The sequence below is a fragment of the Microplitis mediator genome, chromosome 9, assembly GCF_029852145.1.
Source record: "Microplitis mediator isolate UGA2020A chromosome 9, iyMicMedi2.1, whole genome shotgun sequence".
In the NCBI taxonomy this organism is placed as follows: Eukaryota; Metazoa; Arthropoda; class Insecta; order Hymenoptera; family Braconidae; genus Microplitis; species Microplitis mediator.
This window is the reverse complement of record NC_079977.1, coordinates 4384406-4405562: the sequence shown is the minus strand read 5'-3', so window position 1 is coordinate 4405562 and position 21157 is coordinate 4384406. Positions and strand designations below refer to the sequence as shown.

At 26.4% G+C, this 21157-nt stretch overlaps 1 protein-coding gene and 1 non-coding gene across 2 annotated transcripts in view; both read left to right on the top strand.

Moving 5' to 3' along the window:
* Positions 1-21157, top strand: part of LOC130674775 (echinoderm microtubule-associated protein-like CG42247) — a 40171-nt gene that overhangs the window by 956 nt on the left and 18058 nt on the right. Inside the window, exons 2-3 of the mRNA XM_057480188.1 lie at positions 1260-2178; positions 2399-2576. Of these exons, the coding sequence (XP_057336171.1) occupies positions 1361-2178; positions 2399-2576 (996 nt within the window). The 5' untranslated portion in view covers positions 1260-1360. The remainder of the gene's footprint in view (positions 1-1259; positions 2179-2398; positions 2577-21157) is intronic.
* LOC130675243 (U5 spliceosomal RNA) lies at positions 12911-13030 on the top strand. Its single transcript, XR_008991248.1, has one exon. It is a non-coding gene; the product is annotated as a U5 spliceosomal RNA (small nuclear RNA).

Here is a 21157-nt window from a genome sequence, read left to right as displayed (position 1 = left end):
GTCGCATAATTTTCTACTTTTTTTTTTTACTAAATTTTTTTGTAACTCAAAAGCTCTAAAATTATTTTTTTAATCTTCAATTATTTTTTTTTATGTGTTAAATTAACAAACAAAAAATCTCTCGATTTTGAATCAATAAAATTTCAAATTTAGAACCATTGCAATAACGAATTAAAATCATGGGTCGAGGCCATTGATGATAATGTTAGTCTGCAATAAAAAAAAACCGCAGTTATAAAAGCCCTCATCAAATAATTCCGTGTTTATATTATATATATATGTATATATAATAAAATAAGTCATAGTTTTTCTTTAAGTCTTGAGTCATGAGTAGTCAATCGATCCGTACTTAGGATTATTACGTGACACGTCAATTGTAACCAAAAGAATTTATTCTAATTTTTTTTTCTTCATTACCATAAATTTTTTTTTTTAATAGACATTTTGTCGTAATTAAAATTTTCATAAAAATGTAATAACATTTTTTTTAAATATTTAAAAAAAGAATTTTGAATTTTCGCGCAATTTTTTTTTTTTTTAATTATGACATTTTTGTAATTGAAATTTCCATAAAAATTTAATTATTTTTCTTCTAATTTAAAAAAAAAAATTTTGAATTTTTGGCGCAATTTTTTTTTAATTATGAGATTTTGTCGTAATTAAAATTTTCATAAAAATTTAGTTATTTTTCTTCTAATTTTTAAAAAAACATTTTGAATTTTTGGCGCAATTTTTTTTTAATTATGAGATTTTGTCGTAATTAAAATTTTCATAAAAATTTAATTACATTTCTTTAAATATTTGAAAAAAAGATTTTAAATTTTTGGCGCGATTTTTTTTTTAATTGACATTTTGTCGTAATCAAAATTTTCATAAAAATTTAATTATTATTCTTCTAATTTAAAAAAAAAAATTTTGAATTTTTGGCGCAATTTTTTTTTTTAATTATTCACAATTTGTCGTAATTATAATTTCCATAAGAATTTAATTATTTATTTAAATATTTAAAAAAATAATTTTGAATTTTTGGCGCAATTTTTTTTTTTTAATTATGACATTTTGTCGTAATTAAAATTCTAATAAAAATGTAATTAAATTGTTTTAAATATTAAAAAAAATTTTGAATTTTAGGCGCAATTTTTTTTTAATTATTATGACATTTTGTCGTAATTAAAATTTTAATAAAAATTCAATTATTTTTTTTCTAATTTAAAAAAAAAATTTGAATTTTTTACTCATAAAATTTTTTTTAAATTCAGCTAACGAAGGAGAGACAATAAAATTTTTAAAATAAAACAATAATTTTTTTAGACATTAAAAAAAATTTTTTTTTTATTACCAAAATTTAAAAAAAAGTGCAATGATCGCAATGAATCATCAACAAGCATCGAGAGGAAATTCTCACATTGGTCAGTACGAAGAATTAAATGGAGTATCGATGACAAATGGGGGTATAAATGGTAGCGGTTCAGGTGCCGGTACAACAGGAGTCACAAATTCTACATCAGGAGTAGGAGTTACAGGAACAAATCAAAATACCGAGAATTCTGCAAAAGGTGTACAGGAGGCGCCACACCGCGAGGATAATCTGAAAGCACAGAGCCGACGTATTGGATCGGCAGCAAAGACCGTCGGTAGCTCGTCGGAGAACGCGGTTGCTGAAAAGCACGTAATCGACGACGACACTGAGGAGGAGGAAGAGGAAGAAGAGGACGAGGACGAGGACGAGGAGGATCATATCGAGGAGGACGAAGAGGAAGACGAGCAAGCAGTAAGAGAGATGCGACGTGAGGGTAACATTGGTAACGGTACCACGAGAATGTCCACGACAAATGAAATGGGGCAAGAATTGGCGGGACGTGAGACGGCGCGTGGCCCCTCGTCTGCTATTCCAATGAGCATCGGGGTAGGGATGCCGTCAGTTGAAACTGGGGAATTTAGTGGTGGAAACGTCGCCACCGGAGGTGGCATGGGCGGCTACTGGAGGCAGAGTAGACCCTCCAGTCCCCGCATGCCGCCTCCTGAGCAACCGGAGTCCAGGCCAAAGAGCCGACACGACTCTATTGCTAATTCTACAATCACTACTACAACTAGATACAATAATCTTGGATATTGGCGAGCTAGACGTGTTACTTTTTACAAAAATGGAGATCCTTATTTTCCTGGTGTGGAATTTAGGTAAGTTTTTTTTTTTTACTGTGATCAGTTTTTTTGAAAATATATCAATTAAATTTCTTTATACTAAAAATATCAGGAATTTTAATATTTTGATAATATAAATAATTACTCGTTTTTAAAAAATATGAGAAGTAAATAATTAAAAATTAATTGACTGTTTTATTAATTGATATTTTTTTTTTGATTGATGATAAATTGTAATTAAATAAAATGAATGTAGATTCAAACCTGGACGTGATATTGGATCACTGGAGGCACTTCTTGATCGGCTGTCTCTGCGTCTTGATCTTCCACGAGGTGCGCGTCATATATTTTCGATGGACGGAGATAGAAAACTCAATCTTGATGAGCTTGAAGACGGAGCTTCTTATGTCGTGTCTAGTTACAAAACATTCAAGGTAAATATTAATTATTTAATTAACTTTTTTTTTTTAAATATATATATATATATATAACACATATTATTATACAGTTATGAAAAATAAATATGTACATAATTAGCGATAGTAAAATTGAGAAAAAAATTTTTCAAAATTTTTTATCTCGCGATATTTTTAAATTAATAATTAATTTTTGATTTTGTAAAAATTTCTATCTTTTGAAATTCGAAATTTGAAATTTTACTGAAATAAAAAACGAATTTTTCTAAATAATAAAAAAATAAATTTCAAAATTTGAAAAAAAATAATTTAATGAAAATTAAACCCATTGTTAATCTGTTTTAAATTAATGAGCCCCAAATTTCTGTAATTGGTGTCGGCACAATAATAGCGCGAAAATAGCAGCATTTAAAATGAAATAAATAAAAAATAAATTACATCGCGATTTAAATTATAACGTCAGTTTAGTTGAGTCAACGTGTCTTTGGTGCTTTCCATAATTTAGGATTAGGTAGTAATTGGTAATTAAGTAGTAAATTAATTACCATTAAAGTAATACTAGATATCAGAATATAAAATTAAAAAAAAAGTAGTGATAAAAGTTATCAACAATGGCTGAAAAATTATCAGACTGAAAATAATAATAACAGATTTAAAATTTTTGAATGAGTTTGATGTATAGATGATTTATATCAATACTCATATTTATATAGTTTTTCAATGATCTTTTAAAGCATAATAATTTTATTACACGGAGAAAAATGAAGACAAAAAATATAAAAACTTTTATTATGCTGACGAAACAAGAAACAGGAAATGAAGTCAAAAAATCATTATACTGCACTGTAATTATTATTGTGAGCCTCTAGAAATTTTTTTAATTTCCTTCTATAATTCCTAATTTAGACAAATAACATCTACTACAATTTATCAATAAGTTCTAAGCGTATAATAATTTTTTGGGGACTTAATTTCCTGTTTCAAGTTTGAACTACAGCGTAATACAAATTCGTAAATTTCCTGTCCATTATTCTCCGTGTAGATACGGTAATTGATTGTATCACTTGAAGCCATATATTAAATATTTTTCTGTTGAATATATTTGTGTTCAATTAATATTCAAAAGTGAGCTATGGTGTGTACAATCATTATTAGAGCCAGGATTTTTACTTTGATTTAAAAATAACAATTAGTTATTAATGCTGTAAAATTTTTGATATTATGGCGGAAATATTGGTCGTATAAAAAAATGTTTCAAGTAAAAGTTGTTCAGAATTTCATTTTATAAAAAAAATCTCTCTTATACTTTTTTCTTAGGACTAATAAGAAAGCCGTAATTTCGAAATTAAGATTTTGGTAATTAACACAAATTTGAATCACTCATTATGAATCTTAATTTCGAAATTACGGCTTTCTTATTAGTCCTAAGAAAAAAGTATAAGAGACATTTTCTTTATAAAATTAAATTTTGAACAACTTTTATTTGAAAAATTTTTTTATACGACCAATATTTCCGCCGTGATTCCAAAACTAAGATTTTGGTAATTAACACAAATTTGAATCACTCATTATGAATCTTAGTTTTGGAATCACGGCGAAAATAATGGTCGTATAAAAAAATTATAAGAGACATTTTTTTTATAAAATTAAATTCCCCACAACTTTTGTTTCAAAACTTTTTTTATAAGACCAATATTTCCGGCGTAATATCAAAAATAAGAACCATTCATTTAAAAATTAAGGCAAAAATCTTGTTCCTAGTCATTATTTTTTTTTTTTTTTGTCACGTATTAGTTCTATTTGACTGCATAAATACGATGGTACAAGTTCTTGAATCATTTTATAAATCAATGTACTCATATATATCATCCCTGCTTCACAAATAAACATCCCAAAGTATATAACACACTTGTTATTGTATATTTGCTTACATTAAGTATTGCACGCTTCTGTAATTTTGTAGGACACTCATACTCTTATCATAATTAATCATCTGTAGAGTAATCAAAGTATGGGGCGACTATAGTTCTATAAATTGTACATTTCGTGTACTCACTATATAACTCATAATAATAATAATTAGTGAATAATTTGATTTTTTTACTCATTTTCTTTTAATGAAAACGAAGAGTTAATATTCATGAGAAGTTCTCTCACGCTCTTTTCATCAATTGGTTTTTTTTAAGTTTAAATTTAAAATCCTCACCCTCGTTGTTAGATATTCTTGACATATATTATGCACGCAGACATATAAATTTGAATTTTAAATAAATTATTGTCAATTTATAAAGATATTGTACGCTGCGTATAATAACCTCTTGAATAAAAAGTTTAAATAAGTGTGAGTATGAGTGTTGATCTGGCCCAGATCAACTAGACGTAAAACAGGCCGCACGCAACTTAATGTTTGCAAAGAAGAAAGAAAGAGAAAGATAAATATAAGAAAGGAAATAAGAATAAGAAACAAATATTATATGGAACAATTTTTGTTTTACTATTTACACTTCATTTTTTTAACCGATTACTCATTTAATAAAATAAAGATTTTTTTTTTATTTAGTTTTTAATTTTTGAGTTCATTTAAAAATTGCGGGAATTAAAAATTTTTTGAATTTTTGTATTCTGGGTAAAAATTATTTTTTTTTTATTTAAAATTTTAAATTCTTGGGTTCATTTAAAAATTGCGGGAATTTTTAATTTTTTGAATTTTTGTATTCTGGGTAAAAATGATTTTTTTTTTTATTTAAAGTTTTGAATTTTTGAGTTCATTAAAAAATTGCGGGAATTTAAAATTTTTTGAATTTTTGTATTCTGAGTAAAAATGTTTTTTTTTTTTAATTCAGTTTTTAATTTTTGGGTTCATTTAAAAATTGCGGGAATTTTAAACTTTTTGAATTTTTGTATTCTGGGTAAAAATTTTTTTTTTTTACAAAAATTTTTGTCACCAGTAATTATTTTATTAAAAAAATTTTAAATTAATGAAAAAAAAAAAAAATTGTGGCCATAAAACATCAGATTGAATATTTAAATTTTGAGAAATTAATTTGTGTAATTAGTAAAAAATTTTAAGTAACGTAAAATTTGTAAAAAAAAAAAAAAAAAAACTAACGTAATAACCAGTAATAGCAGACATAAAATTTAATTAACGAAAGTTTAATGAAGAATGACCTGAAATGAAGATTTGCAAGCTTTTATGAGTTTGTAAAATGAGTTTGATCGTGATTGATCGTAAGCCTACACCCAATCTGGCAATTTGTTAGGCCAGGGTGTGACTAAAAGTCAATAATGAAGAATGCACCGTTGCAACAAAAAAAAAAAAGTATATCGCAGTGGGATAAAAAATCTAGCTTTGATCAGGGTCAGGTCTTAGTAATCCATTTAAATGGGTTTGGCGTTATCACCCCTTTGAATTAACGACTTTACCGCCCTATTAAACCCTTCAATCTTATAACTTGCTCGTTAACTTCCAACCCCTATTATTGACATTATGAGGGACATAATTTATTTTTTATCTTTTTTCAATTTTAAATAAATTAAGAAAAAGTGATTTTGGGGAAAATGGGTCGCGGTTAAAAAAAAATTTTTTTGAACTAAAAATTTAAAAATGATCTTGTCTGGGCTGATCATTTCCGCCATCTTTGTCTGCAAATAGTAATTTCGTATTTAAAAAGAAAAAAATAATTTTTTTCCCGGGTATAAAATGTAGTGTTAGTTCAGTGTTAGTATATATTTTACATATATATGTATATATGTATATATTGTTGTTGAAATTTAGTTGGTGCACGTGGCGATGAAAAGTCAACGGACAGAGGGGTAAATGTTTAAGATAAGAGTGGGGGGTACGTGATAAAATTTAACGTGAAAAGAGGGAAAGGGAATTTTAATGGTGGGGAGTGTCTGACTTGCGCACTACTTATTCTACTTGAAGATTTATTTATCTTTTTAATTTTTTTATCTATACAGATAATAAATCGTGTTGATTTATTCGTAAGAGTTTAACCAATTGACAAAATAATAAATAGTCATTATATATATACATATATATCAATTTTTAATAGACATATATTGTTTATTTGATAAATAATATCAATGATCTCTTTGATTAATTATCAAAAAAAATTTTACCCCTGTAAAAAAAATTAACTTCCAAATTTTGAGAAATTCTGAACTTTAATTTATTATTTTTGGAATTTGGAAAAAATTATGAAGCAGAAAAAATTTCAGACAAGTAATTTTTAGTCACGTTCTTTAAAATTTTTGAACCAACAGTAAATCGATTTGAGAATTTCATTGATTTGGAAAATGTTAAAAAAAAATAAAAATATTTTCAAACTTTTCGGAATTTTTTTGAGTCTTATCAGAAGAATTCAAAATTATGAGGTTAAAAATTTATTTAAGTTTCGAAACTGATCGACTCAAATTTTGGAACTGAATGAAATTTTTTTGGATTTGTAAGTCAACTGATATGAAGATTTTTGAAAAATTTTTTTTACGTGGGTAAAAAATTTCTTTACTAATGAATTTTTTAAGAAATTTAAAAAGCGGTAATTTGTATTTAAATTTATGTAGTTGTGTGCGTTTGTAAAAACTCTTAATTCACGCATCAAAATTATATCAAAGGGTTGGAAATGAATCACGCCGTTGAAGGGGAGAGTCAAAAGAATCTTTAGCAGTAGGGGAGGTCGGTTGGCCGGTCTTAACTTCCGTTCAAAGAGGTTTATAGAGGAGTGTACTATATAGTTGTATAGTTGTGTACATACAGGTGAATAGTTGATGTAGAGCGCAGGACAACCGCAAGCCGAACTAAAGAGAGACCGTATCTCATTGACCGCCGGTCAGCGTCGGGGATCAATACATTAACTTGGACAATTTTACCTTTACATTGTTTTATATTTTGGTTATTCAATTGATTGTTTTTTTCAACCCTATTCTAATTATTACACTCAAAAAAAAAATTATTTCCGGGAAATGATTTAGAGAAAATTTTGCGACAGTATTAGAAGTAAAAATTAAAATTTTGAATACAGTCGACTACCTATCATAAGCCTGCCCTTCATGTCTCTCCCCTTAATCGGCAGGTACTGAGTCCAGACAGCACCCACTTGACCACTTTTTTGAGTTTTGTAGCAGACATCCCGTTATAAGCCTCCGTTAAAATTATCGAAATTATGAACTGACAGAAGGAACAAAATATCAAAATTAATGATGGAAATTTACTATCGATCTTTCGCGGATAATAATTTTATAAATATTATTTATTGTTGATAATTGTAATGATTAATTACAATTTAAAAGTTTTATTGAGCATTATGTTGATCAATAACAATTATTATTATTATTACTGTAATTAATACCGTTGTCATCATATTTATTATTTGTGTAAAAAGATAAGTATTTATTTTACCGCTATAGGCACTAGAAAAATCGGGACACTGGCGCATGTGACAAACCGTAAATATGACGTTCAAATTGACATAAAATAAACACAGGCTTATAACGAGTAGTCGAGACCAAAACTAAACGCGCGCAAGTGGGAGACTAAAGTTTAAAGAAAAATTTCCCCTGTCCCCACCCGTATGAAAATAACATCTATGGTCAAAATATATGATAAATATCAGAAAATATATGTGGCCAATTTAACTATTTTTTCTGATATATTTTTTTTATATTAAAAAATATAATATTCATCATATTCGAGTCCGTATATGTTTAGAATATATAAAATATATATGTCAATCATATACAAAAAATATATTTTTATCATATATGAAAATATATATTCTTGTCATATACGAAATCTATATTTTTATCATACATAAAAATATATATTTCTATCATATACGAAAAATATATTCTGATCATATATAAAAACATATATTTATATTGTGTATGGAAAAAAAAAGTTTCTTATTCGTATGACCAACTTCAATTAAATTAGATCTAAATTTTAATATACTCTTTAAATTGCAGTTAAAATTTTCAAAATTAGTTAATTTGATGCGAATATATATACCCATATACATATACATACACCGAATAAAATATATGCTTAAATATAACAAAGAAAATATATGGTGCCATATATAATATAAATTATATGCTACCATATATTTTATTTCATATAAAAATTTTATATTTTTTGAATATGAAAGGAAATATATCAATACAATATATTATAAGGTAAATGTAAATGTATATATAGCTTAATATAAAAAACATATAAGACATATATGGAATACATATATTTACTACTGTATATAATTTTATATTAAATCGACCAAAATCTCTATATGATTTTTTATAATATACAATATAACATATCATATATTTTTTTGTTGCAAACATATATGATTTTATATATTTTAACCATATATTGTTTTTTCATACGGACTAGACCAGGCTTAGTTAGTCAACTGTATGATGATTTTTAATATAAAATTAATTTTCTAATCAATAATATACCTCTTGTTAAAAATATTTTTCCCCTAGTGTTCAAAAGAACAACAGCGCAAGTTACAGTAAAATTGGTCGTAAAAAAATTTAGTATCTCATAAAATTGTCTAAAAGAAATTATTTAACCGCCTGGAATTAATAATTTATCAAAAGTTAAAAATTAAATAAGTATTTATGTGAAAGAAATATCACATAAAAAATAATAATATATATTTAAAATAATAACAACAATGAAAAATATATAAATGCATGATTGCTTATCGGCTCGAAAGATCTTCAGAATAATAAAGGTATGAAATTGCGGTCGAGGAACTCAATAGGAAAATTAAATTTCATATTCTGCTGCATAGTAAAATATATATAATGACTTTAGTGGTAATATATCTAGTAATATATGATTCGATAAATTTATTCGATCTATCTAGTAGACATCCTTTTATTCCAGACATTAAATGTCTGCAACTTCTCTCTCCCTATAATATTTTATATGTATATTTTATTCATATACATATATATATAATATTGTTATCATGTTTTATCAATGTGTGCTATAGTGCAACGAACGTTTTATTGCTCTGGTAGTACAAGTGAATAGATTTACGTCATATCAAAGTCCAAGTTAATTGCACCTTTGATTATTTAAATGTTAAATTGTTAAGGTATACAAGGCAATTTATACATATATATGTATATATATTTAACGTTTATATAAAGGATGATACTACTGGTACGAGCATCGATGTCTCCGTTTATTACACGAACCCTATGCTTCCGTTTGTATCTCCAATAACATTTAATATTATTCATGCGCATGACAGTTTTGCTGACTGAAATATGTGACACTTAAAAAATTTTATCGAGCATTTATGTGGTTATTAAATTTAATTTCGAATTTAAAGTTCGCGGTTAAATATGATTTCAAATCTTTGAGTTTCATTGTTTCATTTTCTTCAGAAACCTCATCTATATTAACCCTAATCCCTTGGATATGGGTCGTTTGTGTCCATGAATTTTCAAATATTCAACAGTAAATAGCCTGCATGCCTCTGAATTTTTATGAAAATTATTTTTGAAAAGGAAATTTTCGCGGCTGGCGACAACTCTATCGCATAATTAGGAGTCCAAAGAAAATCTACGAATTTTTTCAGATTTTTTCTTACAATTAAATGAGTGACGGACGCTAATGACCCATTTTCAAGGTTTACGGTCACTAAAAACAGTGACATGGGATTAGGGTTTGAAATATGGGGGATGAAGACAGATATCGGATTCGAAATTAATTTTGAATTAAGAAATTAATAAATAATTAAGATAATTAACGACCAGGGCCCACCGGGGGTTTATTGATGCTCTAATGAGGTCCAACTTGGACATTATTAACGATATAAACCTTCAAATTAATGTAGAAAAATTTCCAGTGGGTATAAACAATTCAAATTTTGCCGCGAAAATTTAAAAGTTATCGATAAAAGAAGTATGATTGGTTTTTTGTAAATATCTCTGTAAATATTGAAATTTTTAAAAAATCATAAGATACCTTTTTTGTAGGGCTTTAAATTCTCTACAAAAAATGTATCCTGTAGTTTTTTGAAAATTCCAATATTTACAGAGATATTTTGAGTTTAAAGTTTCTTGAGGTCTACTGGATGTCATGTGTTCGTTAATGATTGATAAAATTTATTAATTTTGAATTAATAAATTAATAAATAATTAAGATAATTAACGACCAGAGCCCACCGGGGGTTTATTGATGCTCTAATGAGGTCCAACTTGGACATTATTATCAATATAAACATTCAAATTAATATAGAAAAATTTCCAGTATGTAACAACAATTCAAATTTGCCCGCGAAAATTTAAAAGTTATCAATAAAAGAAATATGATTTGTATTTTGTAAATATCTCTGTAAATATTAAAATTTTGAAAAAATTATAAGATACCTTTTTTGTAGGGCTTTAAATTCTCGACAAAAAAGGTATCTTATAGTTTTTTCAAAATTTCAATATTTACAGAGATATTTTGAGTTTAAGGTTTCTTGAGGTCTACTGGATGTCATGTGTTCGTTAATGATTAATAAAATTTATTAATTTTACATGAATATTCCAATCGGGAGATTATGTTAAATATTCTAGCTTTTATATTAATGATACCGTATTCAAATTAGAAACGTGGAGATCAATGATCGTGATGGTATAAAAAGTTTGAATAAATTTTCGAAAAATTATTATTAACGATCTTTAGAAAAAATATCTTATCATTTAAATAAATAATGTTACTAATTGCTATGCGTGACAATCTGTCAAATCAACACAAATTAATATTCAATCTTTGAATCTCTACTTACGTGTCACGTTACACCCTCTTTTATTTTATAAACTCTACATACATAAACCAACAAATCTACGGTAAATATATAAAAAAAAACATTTTAACGAGCTATTTTTTAACTTCCAATTAACCTCCATTACAGATGTTGCCTTCAAAATTTTTTATAACTCCATTATTATTGTTGCACACTTAATAATTTAAAAGTTAAATAAAAATTCATAATAATAAAAGTAATGATTAAAAATAAAATGCGCGATTGAGGTGTGCAATTTTCGATTTTCTAACATTTTTTTTTTACTTTTTATACCCCTGATTAAACAACTGAATTCGACCGAATTAAAAATCTTAATTCTGTTATATTCTGTCGAATTCTGAAAAACAGGATTGATTCAACTGAATTGAAAATTCAAATTTGAATTAAACAGAATAAAACCGATTTAAAAATTTCAAATTCATTTTAATTCAGTTTAATTCGGATTCCGAACCAGAAATTGGAGAATTATTTTCGAATTAATCAGAATTAAACCGAATAGGATTATAATTCGTTTTAATTTGGACAAATTCTGGTTTTCCTGCCGAATTAGACAGAATTCATTTTTGTTAGGTACCGAATTAACAGAATTTATCTGAATTAAATAGAATTAAAAATTTAATCCTGTTTAATTTGATTGAATTCAGTTGTTTAATCAGGGACGATTTGTACAAACTAGTTTTTAGGGTTAAGTTTTTACAGCCGTTCTGAATTTCTTTAATTTTTCAAACTTAAATCCATTTAATATCTGAATCGTTTATTTGAGAAACCCCATAAGTCATGTTTTTTACGAAATTGGGTTTTTTGCATTTTTGAGTTTTTTGGATGTCCCTCCATAGAAATCAATCAAAATATGCATCAAATTAGCGTTTAAAAAAAAATTAACGAGGTGACAGCAATTTCATTTGATTGAGAAACCCCATAAGTCAATGACTCAAATAAACACATGCAGTTTTAGTTTTGCAGAAATAACTTTTTTTTTTTATTTAAAATTCGCGCTTTTTTGGGAAATTAATTTCTAATGTTGTTTTATTGTTGACTGTTATGACTAATTAAAATGTTTAAATTAATTATAATTTTTTGTAATTTCTGAGTTTCAGAGTTCAAATACATATTTAATACTTCATTTTATCAGTGTAATCAATGATTTGGGTGGAAGCATTTAAAAAAACAATCATTTTATAACTTTTTTTTTCCGTTTGGTTGAGAAACTCCATAAGTCAATCAACTTTAAATAATTTTTTTAAGTAGTTTCAGTTAAAAAATTAAATTTTTCTAGAAAAAATTCATAACCAAAAATATTAATTTTGAAAAAATTTGATTTTTGAAAATGTTCCAATTTATAAATTTTTATATTCTGGGTTTTCGTCATATATATATATGTTCAAGTATTTTAGTGCGCGTACAAAAGAGACCTACTGATAAAAACCTGGTGAGTTGTACAGAAATGTGACGATAGATGGAGTTTATAATTTTATTTAGTTCCGTTCTGAACACTTGGGTTAGAGTTTTTATAAGCTATATTTTGAGCAGTCATAAGTACTCTGGTTTCCCTTCAACAAACGTATAAATCTTTCGCCTTTTACTAAAGATTTCCGTGGAGGGGAACAATTGATGAGTCTAATAAAAATTTTTTGTGTGCCCGGTGGAAGCTGGGCCAATAATAAACCCAAAAATAATTATTGATATATTTCACTATTCCTGAAACTTTTTGGGAAATTGTAAGTTCATTACAAAACCTACAGTAATTGGTACTTACTGACGGAATAACGTTCAGATACTGAATTACGACTTGGATTTATTGTTTTAATAATGACTTTGAGTAAATAAAATATTTACGAAATTTTTTTATTATCAAGATTTGAACAAAAGTAGTGGAAATAACTGCAGAGAGTTTAGCTGTATATGTTTAATGAACTGATGATCATTTTATTAATTAATTAATTAAAACTTATGAGTAAGAGAGAAGTGCCACGCGCTTGTAGAAAAAAAAAGGAAATCAAAAATAAGAAAAGATAACGAGTATTTATATATTAATGGAAGTCAATAATAAACTCGTAATGAGTTATAGCCACCATTAATTCCGAAGCTCTTTGGGAAAGTGTAAATTCATTACAAAACCCACAGTATTTGGTATTTACGACTTGGAATCGTCCCAAGAATTAAAGAAACTTTTCTTTCGGACCCATCATCATTATCGTCTGAATTTCTTTTGACAGTTCTTTTTTGCAACTACACCGTATTCTAATTTTAAATTGTATTGCGTTAAATTGAGGTTAATTTTTTCTATGATAATTACCTTGCACAACTTTTAAATTAATTATTACAATCGACTATTCATTATAAGTCTGGTCTAGGAGACAGGGTAAATTTTACTTGAAATTGCAGTCTGCCACTAACGTGCGTTTAGTTTTTTTCTCGACTACTCGTTATAAGCCTGTGTTTATTTTCCATCATTTTAAACGTCAAATTTATGTTTTGTCACATGCGCCAGTGTCCCGATTTTTCTAGAGCTTATAGCAGTAAAATAAATACTTATCTTTTTAGACAAATAATAAATATGATGACAACGGTATTAATTACAGTAATAATAATAATAATTGTTATTGATCAACATAATGCTGAATAAAACTTTTTAATTGTAACAGAAGTTTTAATTGTAATTAATCATTACAATTATCAACCCCGTATGAAAAAACCATATACTGTCGATAATATATAAAAAAATATATGGTAAAGAACTGAACATATATGGCGGCGAAATTATTAATATTGATTAATATATGATTCATCATATATAATAATTTATACGTTTAATATTATAATAATCCATATCATTTATAATATATGTGAGTATATACATGTGATATTGTATCAAAAATTATATGTCCGCTTTATATATTAATTTATAACGTAAAATATATGTTTCATCTTATAAATTAATTTATGATTTCAATATTATTATATATAAATAATTTAAAAAATACACTCATACCAAAAATTAGAGGAACAAAAAAACTTTAGAAATTTTTTAGTGATTTTTGCAAGACTGTAACTTCATGAAAAATAATCGTATCGAGCTTTAAAAAAAGCATTTTATAGCTTGGAATCTCTAGTTTTATATTTTTGCAAATATATATAAACATATATCTACATAAATATATATTTACATACATTTATACAAATATATGTGAACATATATTTATATAATTATATATTTACATGTATAAATATAATATGTCAGTCATAAAATTAAATCATATATCTTAACATATAACTTAAAGTATAGTATAAAATATTATAAGCAATATTTATAAGTTAGCATGTAAAAAAAATATATTACCGATATATATGTTGCAAATTATAAAATCATATAATATTTCGGCAAAATTTTGTATATGGCTCCATATATGACTTCTTATAATTCCATATAATTTATCATATATTTTTAATTATACTGAAGCTCATATATTGCTTTTTCATACGGGACAATAAATAATATTTATAAAATTATTATCCGCGAAAGATCGGTAGTAAATTTTCATCATTAATTTTGATATTTTGTTCCTTCTGTTAGTTTATAATTTATCGAATTTTCCCGGAGGCTTATAACGGGATGTCTGCTACGAAAAAAGTGGTCAAGTGGGTACTGTCTGGACTCAGTACCTGCCGATTAAGGGGAGAGACATTACGCGCAGGCTTATGACGGGTAGTTGACTACTTAAAAATTAAAAACTAATATAAAATAGAAATCTCTACAAAAAAAAAATAACATATTGCCCTAGTAAAACAGTTTTATGTATCCGTTTATCTTGTATTATCTACAAAATCCAATCGTTTTTATTTTTACACGCAAACGTCATTAATATAAAAATCCCCTCGAATCAAAAAACATTAACAGGTGCTTTAATTTATTTTTTTTCTCTCACGTTTCCCACAATTTTTTTTTTCTTGTAGCAATTGTATAAGCATCTTATTTGCATTTAATCACTTGTACCACGATAGTACTAACATATCGTGTATCACGAAGAGACTTTTTGAACGACAAATAAAAAAAATATGATTTATTTATTTCATATTATGTTTATTTAATTCAATATCAATACGTTGACCCTCGATTTTTTTAAATAAATCAAATATAGAAAAAAAATATATTTTAGGATCCACATCCTGTAATTAACTGTAAGATTACGGTATTAAATACTTGATGTGTAATTTTAAAAATTTTCATATAACGTTAACATATTGCTCAAGTAAGATAAGAAATGTTGGCTAAGAAATTATTAAAATTTTATTCCCGTACTTGACTAACATTAAATGACAGAGTGATTATATCGTTAAATTATACTCGTAATCTTACAATATTATTTTTTTTAAAATTAAGGCCAATATAAATTGACATATTAGCTATGTATCTAGTACACATGCTAGATTACATCTCACTATTATTATTAATATTATGATAATAAGTAATTATAATAATAATAGTCACGACTTATTAAGAAAAAAAAAAAATTTAGGTATAATATTTTTAGAAAATTTAACAGAGAAGTAGTGAACGTCCGGTCTTAATGGTCGAGTGGTTAATGTCCTTGCTCTCGAAACTAGTAAGCAGTGAAGCGCGGGTTCGAATCCCGGTGGTTGCAATATATCATATTTTACATATATTTTAATTTAAAATATAGTCGAAGTTCATTAAGTCGGATTCCATTCTCGGAATTTCCCCCTTAATTTTGATTGACCCCCACTACAATCTACGCTATATCCCACCTGATATTCATTTATATGCGTCTCTATATTTACATATAGATGTAAGAGCACATGCGTGTAATTTACTTTTTAAAAGAGAAGTAGCATTCGATAAATGAGAATTTTCAGGAATTTTCCGCTTTTTCGTAAATTGTTAGAGTTCATGGAATTCGACTCTAATATTTTCGACAAGTCGAGAAAATTTTCACATAGGGTACAAATACCATTTGTTGCTATGGTTCCATTTTTAGACAATTAATACTTTATCTTAATTACAAAAAAAGTATAAATCAAAATTTCCATTGTAAAAAATTTTACACACTAGTGTAAAAAGTATCTTTGTACACACATTTGAAAAATTAATTGTCATTGCGTCTTTTAGGAACTAGAATATACAAAAACTACTTCGATACCTTATGTGAGATTTTTTGGATTTCTGAGATTTCGGCCCGTCGCCGGAAAAAGGAAGTAGACTGCGTTATTAAGGCAGAGTTAGGGGAGACTAAAATTTCCCCTACGTCCCCTAGACCAGGCTTATGACGGATAGTCGACTGTACATATGATAAATTTACTATATACGTATATAATATATATATGAAACATAGGCGCTATTGTAAATAAAAAACTGGGGACATTTCGAAAAATTCTGTAAAAATCACAGTTTCGAATAATAGTTTTATCAAATGGAATTTTACAGTTTAAAATTTACTCTTTGGTCGATAATTTGGTAAAACACTTGACTTATTATGTGAAACAAATTTTTACAGATGTTCGTTCCAATGCGTTAATATGTGAAATTATTAATTTGGTTGCTCGACCGATATATCTTGGCCGAGAATCTGCGGCAATTAATTCTTATGCTAAAAAGAAAAATTAGAATATTAAATTGATTTAATTAGAATGATGGATCACTAAGTATAAAGAATGAAATCAGATAAGAGTTGTATTAAAAATTATGTTCAGTGGATTATATAAAATAGGAAGACTTTTGTTTAGATCTCAAATGTTTAAACAAAAGTTGGCGTGACTTAAAATCAGTATATAGATGTACACGTCGGTGCAACATAATAAGTTGCTGTAACGTGTAAATAGACATTTATACAATATATGTATTTGTATGTATGTATGTATGTATGTATGTGTATTAAGTACCGCAGCAAGTCAGCATTGCTGTGACAGCGCGAATAAGACTTATTACTCGTTAAAACACGTGCATTAAGTCAAACAAGTTGCTTCATTACATCATTCCCTTTTTTTTTGTATTGATTTTTTTTTTATTAATTAATTAATTTTTTGTTAGAAACAATAATAAAAACAATTATTATTGTTGTTGTTGTTGTTGTTGTTTTTGTCGTTATTGTTGGTGTCCTTGTTCTTGTTATTGTTGTCCTTGTTGTTGTTGTTCTTGTTGTTATCCTTGTTCGTACTGTTGTTATTGCTGTAGTTGTTTTTGTCCTTGTTGTTGTTGTTGTTGTTGTTGTTGTTGTTGTTGTTGTTGTCCTTGTTCTTATTGTTATTGTTGCAGTAGTTGTTTTTGTTATTGTTGTTGTCCTTGTTGTTGCTGTAATTGTTTTTATCCTTGTTGTTGTTGTTTTTGTTGTTGTTATTTTTATCCTTGTTGTTGTTCTTGTTCTTGTTATTGTTGTTGTTGTTGTTGCTGTAGCTGTTGTTCTTGTTCCTGTTGTTGTCCTTGTTCTTACTGTTGTTGCTGTAGTTGTTGTTGTTATTGTTGTTATCCTTGTTGTTGCTGTAGCTGTTTTTATCCTTGTTGTTGTTGTTGTTGTTTTTGTTATTGTTATTGTTGTTGCTGGAGCTGTTCTTGTTGTTTTTATTCTTGTTGTTGTTCTTGTTATTGTTGTTGTTGTTGTTCTTGTTATTGTTCTTGTTGTTGCTGTAGCTGTTGTTCTTGTTCTTATTGTTGTCCTTGTTCTTACTGTTGTTGCTGTTGTTCTTGCTGTAGTTGCTTTTGTCTTTGTTGTTGTTCTACTGTTGCTGTAGTTGTTTTTATCCTTGTTGTTGTTGTATTTGTTCTTTTTCTTGTTGTTCTCCTTGTTCTTATTGTTTTTCTTGCCGTTGCTGTTGTTGTTGTTGTTCTTGCCGTTGTTGTTGTTGTTTTTGTAGTTGATGTTGTATTTGATGTTTTTGTTGTTGTAGTTGTTCTCGTTGTAGTTGATGTTATTGTTGTTGTTGTTGTAGTTATTATGATTTAATTGCATTAATGTTTAATAATTAGATATAATATGAATCATAATTAATATTAATTGTTAATTAAAACAATTAATTTAAAAAAAATGTAATTTAAATAAATTTATTATTTTTATGTGATTTTCTTTCAAAGAAAAAATTTATTTTCGTCCTACTTATATTATCGCAATGAAATAAAAAAATTTCAGCCTAGGTTATTAATTTTCATAATCATTATCAACCACCAATTAATTCTCACTCTTATCATCAATCATTTTTTTTTTTTTTTTTTTTTCTAATTATACTGCTGATGTTGGTTGCATGTAAAAAATATTATAAGAATATAGTTTCATATTATTTTTAAATAAATAATCATAAAACTACATCACTGTTGATAAAACTGATCGATAATAATTTAAAATTAAATAAAAAAATGATCAATTTTTTCTGGCAAATGTATGAGATAAAAATTTTCTGTCAGAAATTTTTAGATTCATTCGCTTAAGAAAAATTCCTCGTCAATTGAAATCAAAATTTTTTATAAAATTATTTTCTGGCCCGGGACTGGTATTAAATTAAAAAATTTATCAGTAGTCAATTCTTTCGATCAATTGTCAGAAAATTTTTCTACTTCAACCCTACCTCATATTTATGATTTTAAATGACATCAATAAATATTTATTTTTTTTTTTTTTAACAATTTTATGACGTCAAATATTAAAAAAAAAATCCAATACTTAAACTTTTCGATTTTCAAAAACCGGAAATATAAATTTTCATATTTAAAAAAAAAAAATAAAATAAAATATGTAATTTAAAAAATAATTATCAAGAAATAAATTGTAGGTACACGACCGACAATGCGTTAAAAGGTCAGGGGTTGAACACCGATAGTGAACCCAATTGAATATTCTGTTTAATTTTCATTGTTAACTTGCTGCGTGTCGCATTAATTTTGCCAACAACTTTTTTTCCGTCCCAACTGATTGAATTATTCAATTGATTTAATTTACTCTTAAACGTATTTATACATATATATGTGTACTTTTATTGCCATACTTGACATGTTTTCTATATCTTTCTCTGTCATCATCAGAGCTATTGTACACTCGAATGAAACAAACGGACAATAAGTAGTGTGTGTAATGGCCTTGGCCTTGGTGCATGCTTTCGCGACATCGAGCAACTGGGATTTACGCCGCCCCAGGTAACGAAAAATGTAAATTACTCGCGACTGAATTAAAGAAGGGGTAGTTACTCTAGTCAACGACTAAACTGTGAATGGACTCGTCCTCTATACTATGTGTACTTAAATGTATACGCAGATGGACAAAGTCCATTTGCTGACTAAAACAATATTGATTTTAAACAAATTAAAAAACTTTGCTTCATTAATTCATTTTCATTAACTAATCAAGGGCATTAATTATCGGATAAATTATTGTCTTGATTCAAAAATTTTTTAATTTATTTAAATTTATGACAGCAGTCCCGGGTAAAAAAAATGATGTATAATTATCTGCAACACCGTTGAAAAAATTATATATGATTTCATACAATTACATATGATTATATATAATTATATATAACGCAGCAAAAATTATCGAAAATGATCATATATATTAATGATTAGATCATATATAATTATATATAGTTCTATATAATTATACAGGGCTATTTTGAATACATAATTATGTCATTATATGTGATATTATATATAATTATACTGGGTCATTTTTCATATATAATTATTATCCATATATCCATTATATGGAATATTATATATAATTTTTTTTACGGGTTTTTATGATTATTATGATAATTAAATATGAAAATTATAATTTTTAGTGTAGAGTAATTTTATAAATTTAAATGCAATAAATATTTTATACATTTGATTACTGAATACTTATAATTAAATTATTAATAATAATTAAACTTATGTCTCAAATAGTTTTTAAGCCCTATTTTGACATTTACACAGAAAAAACAGATATCTTGAGCCAAGAAAATATTTTTGAAGACAAATGTTTTCGGGAACCAAGTCAAGATTTTCTTGAGCCAAGAGAATTCGTCTTGGTTGGAGAAGATTTCTACTTTATCTGAGAAAATTTAGGTCTCCAAAAAAATTTTCTTGAATCAAGAATATTTACCTTCAGTCGAGAATTTTTTTTTTTGTGTGTAGTTTTGGAAACTTTGAACTCGAAATATCTCATAAAATATTGAGTTTTTCAAATAATTGTAGAAAACCTTTTTTGTAGAGAATTTCATACGCTACAAAAAAAGTCTTATGTATTTTTTTGAAAAAGTAAATATTTACAGAGATATTTACAAAAAATCAATTATATTTTTTTTTTATTGGAACACTTTTAAATTTTGAACTTTATTTATCAATATAAATATATTTTATGAAATTAAAAATTTTTCATCGACTCTATATCATAGTATATTCATCCCCTAAAAATTTGCCACAAAATTTGATTGAAAATATTGAAAATTACCAAAGTTATATATATTTATACGCAAAAAGTCATTTTTTTAATTTTTTCAAATAAAACTTAAAATTCTCTGATCAAAAAAATAATTTTGAATGAAATTTTCTAACTTTTACACTTAAAAACGGTCTCCTTTAATTAAAAATTTAATATTTGAAAGCTGATCAGAATTTTCTCGATTTGAAAAGTTTCAAATAATTCAAAAACTGGCGGATAATTTGAAAAGCTGCGAATTATTTGATTCAAATTTCGAATTGAACAGTAAGATTCGATTCAAACCCGATTCGCAACGCCCCTAATATATATCTACATATATATCGTAAAGAGATGGAAGGGATGAAAAGGAATCAGGGTGGTT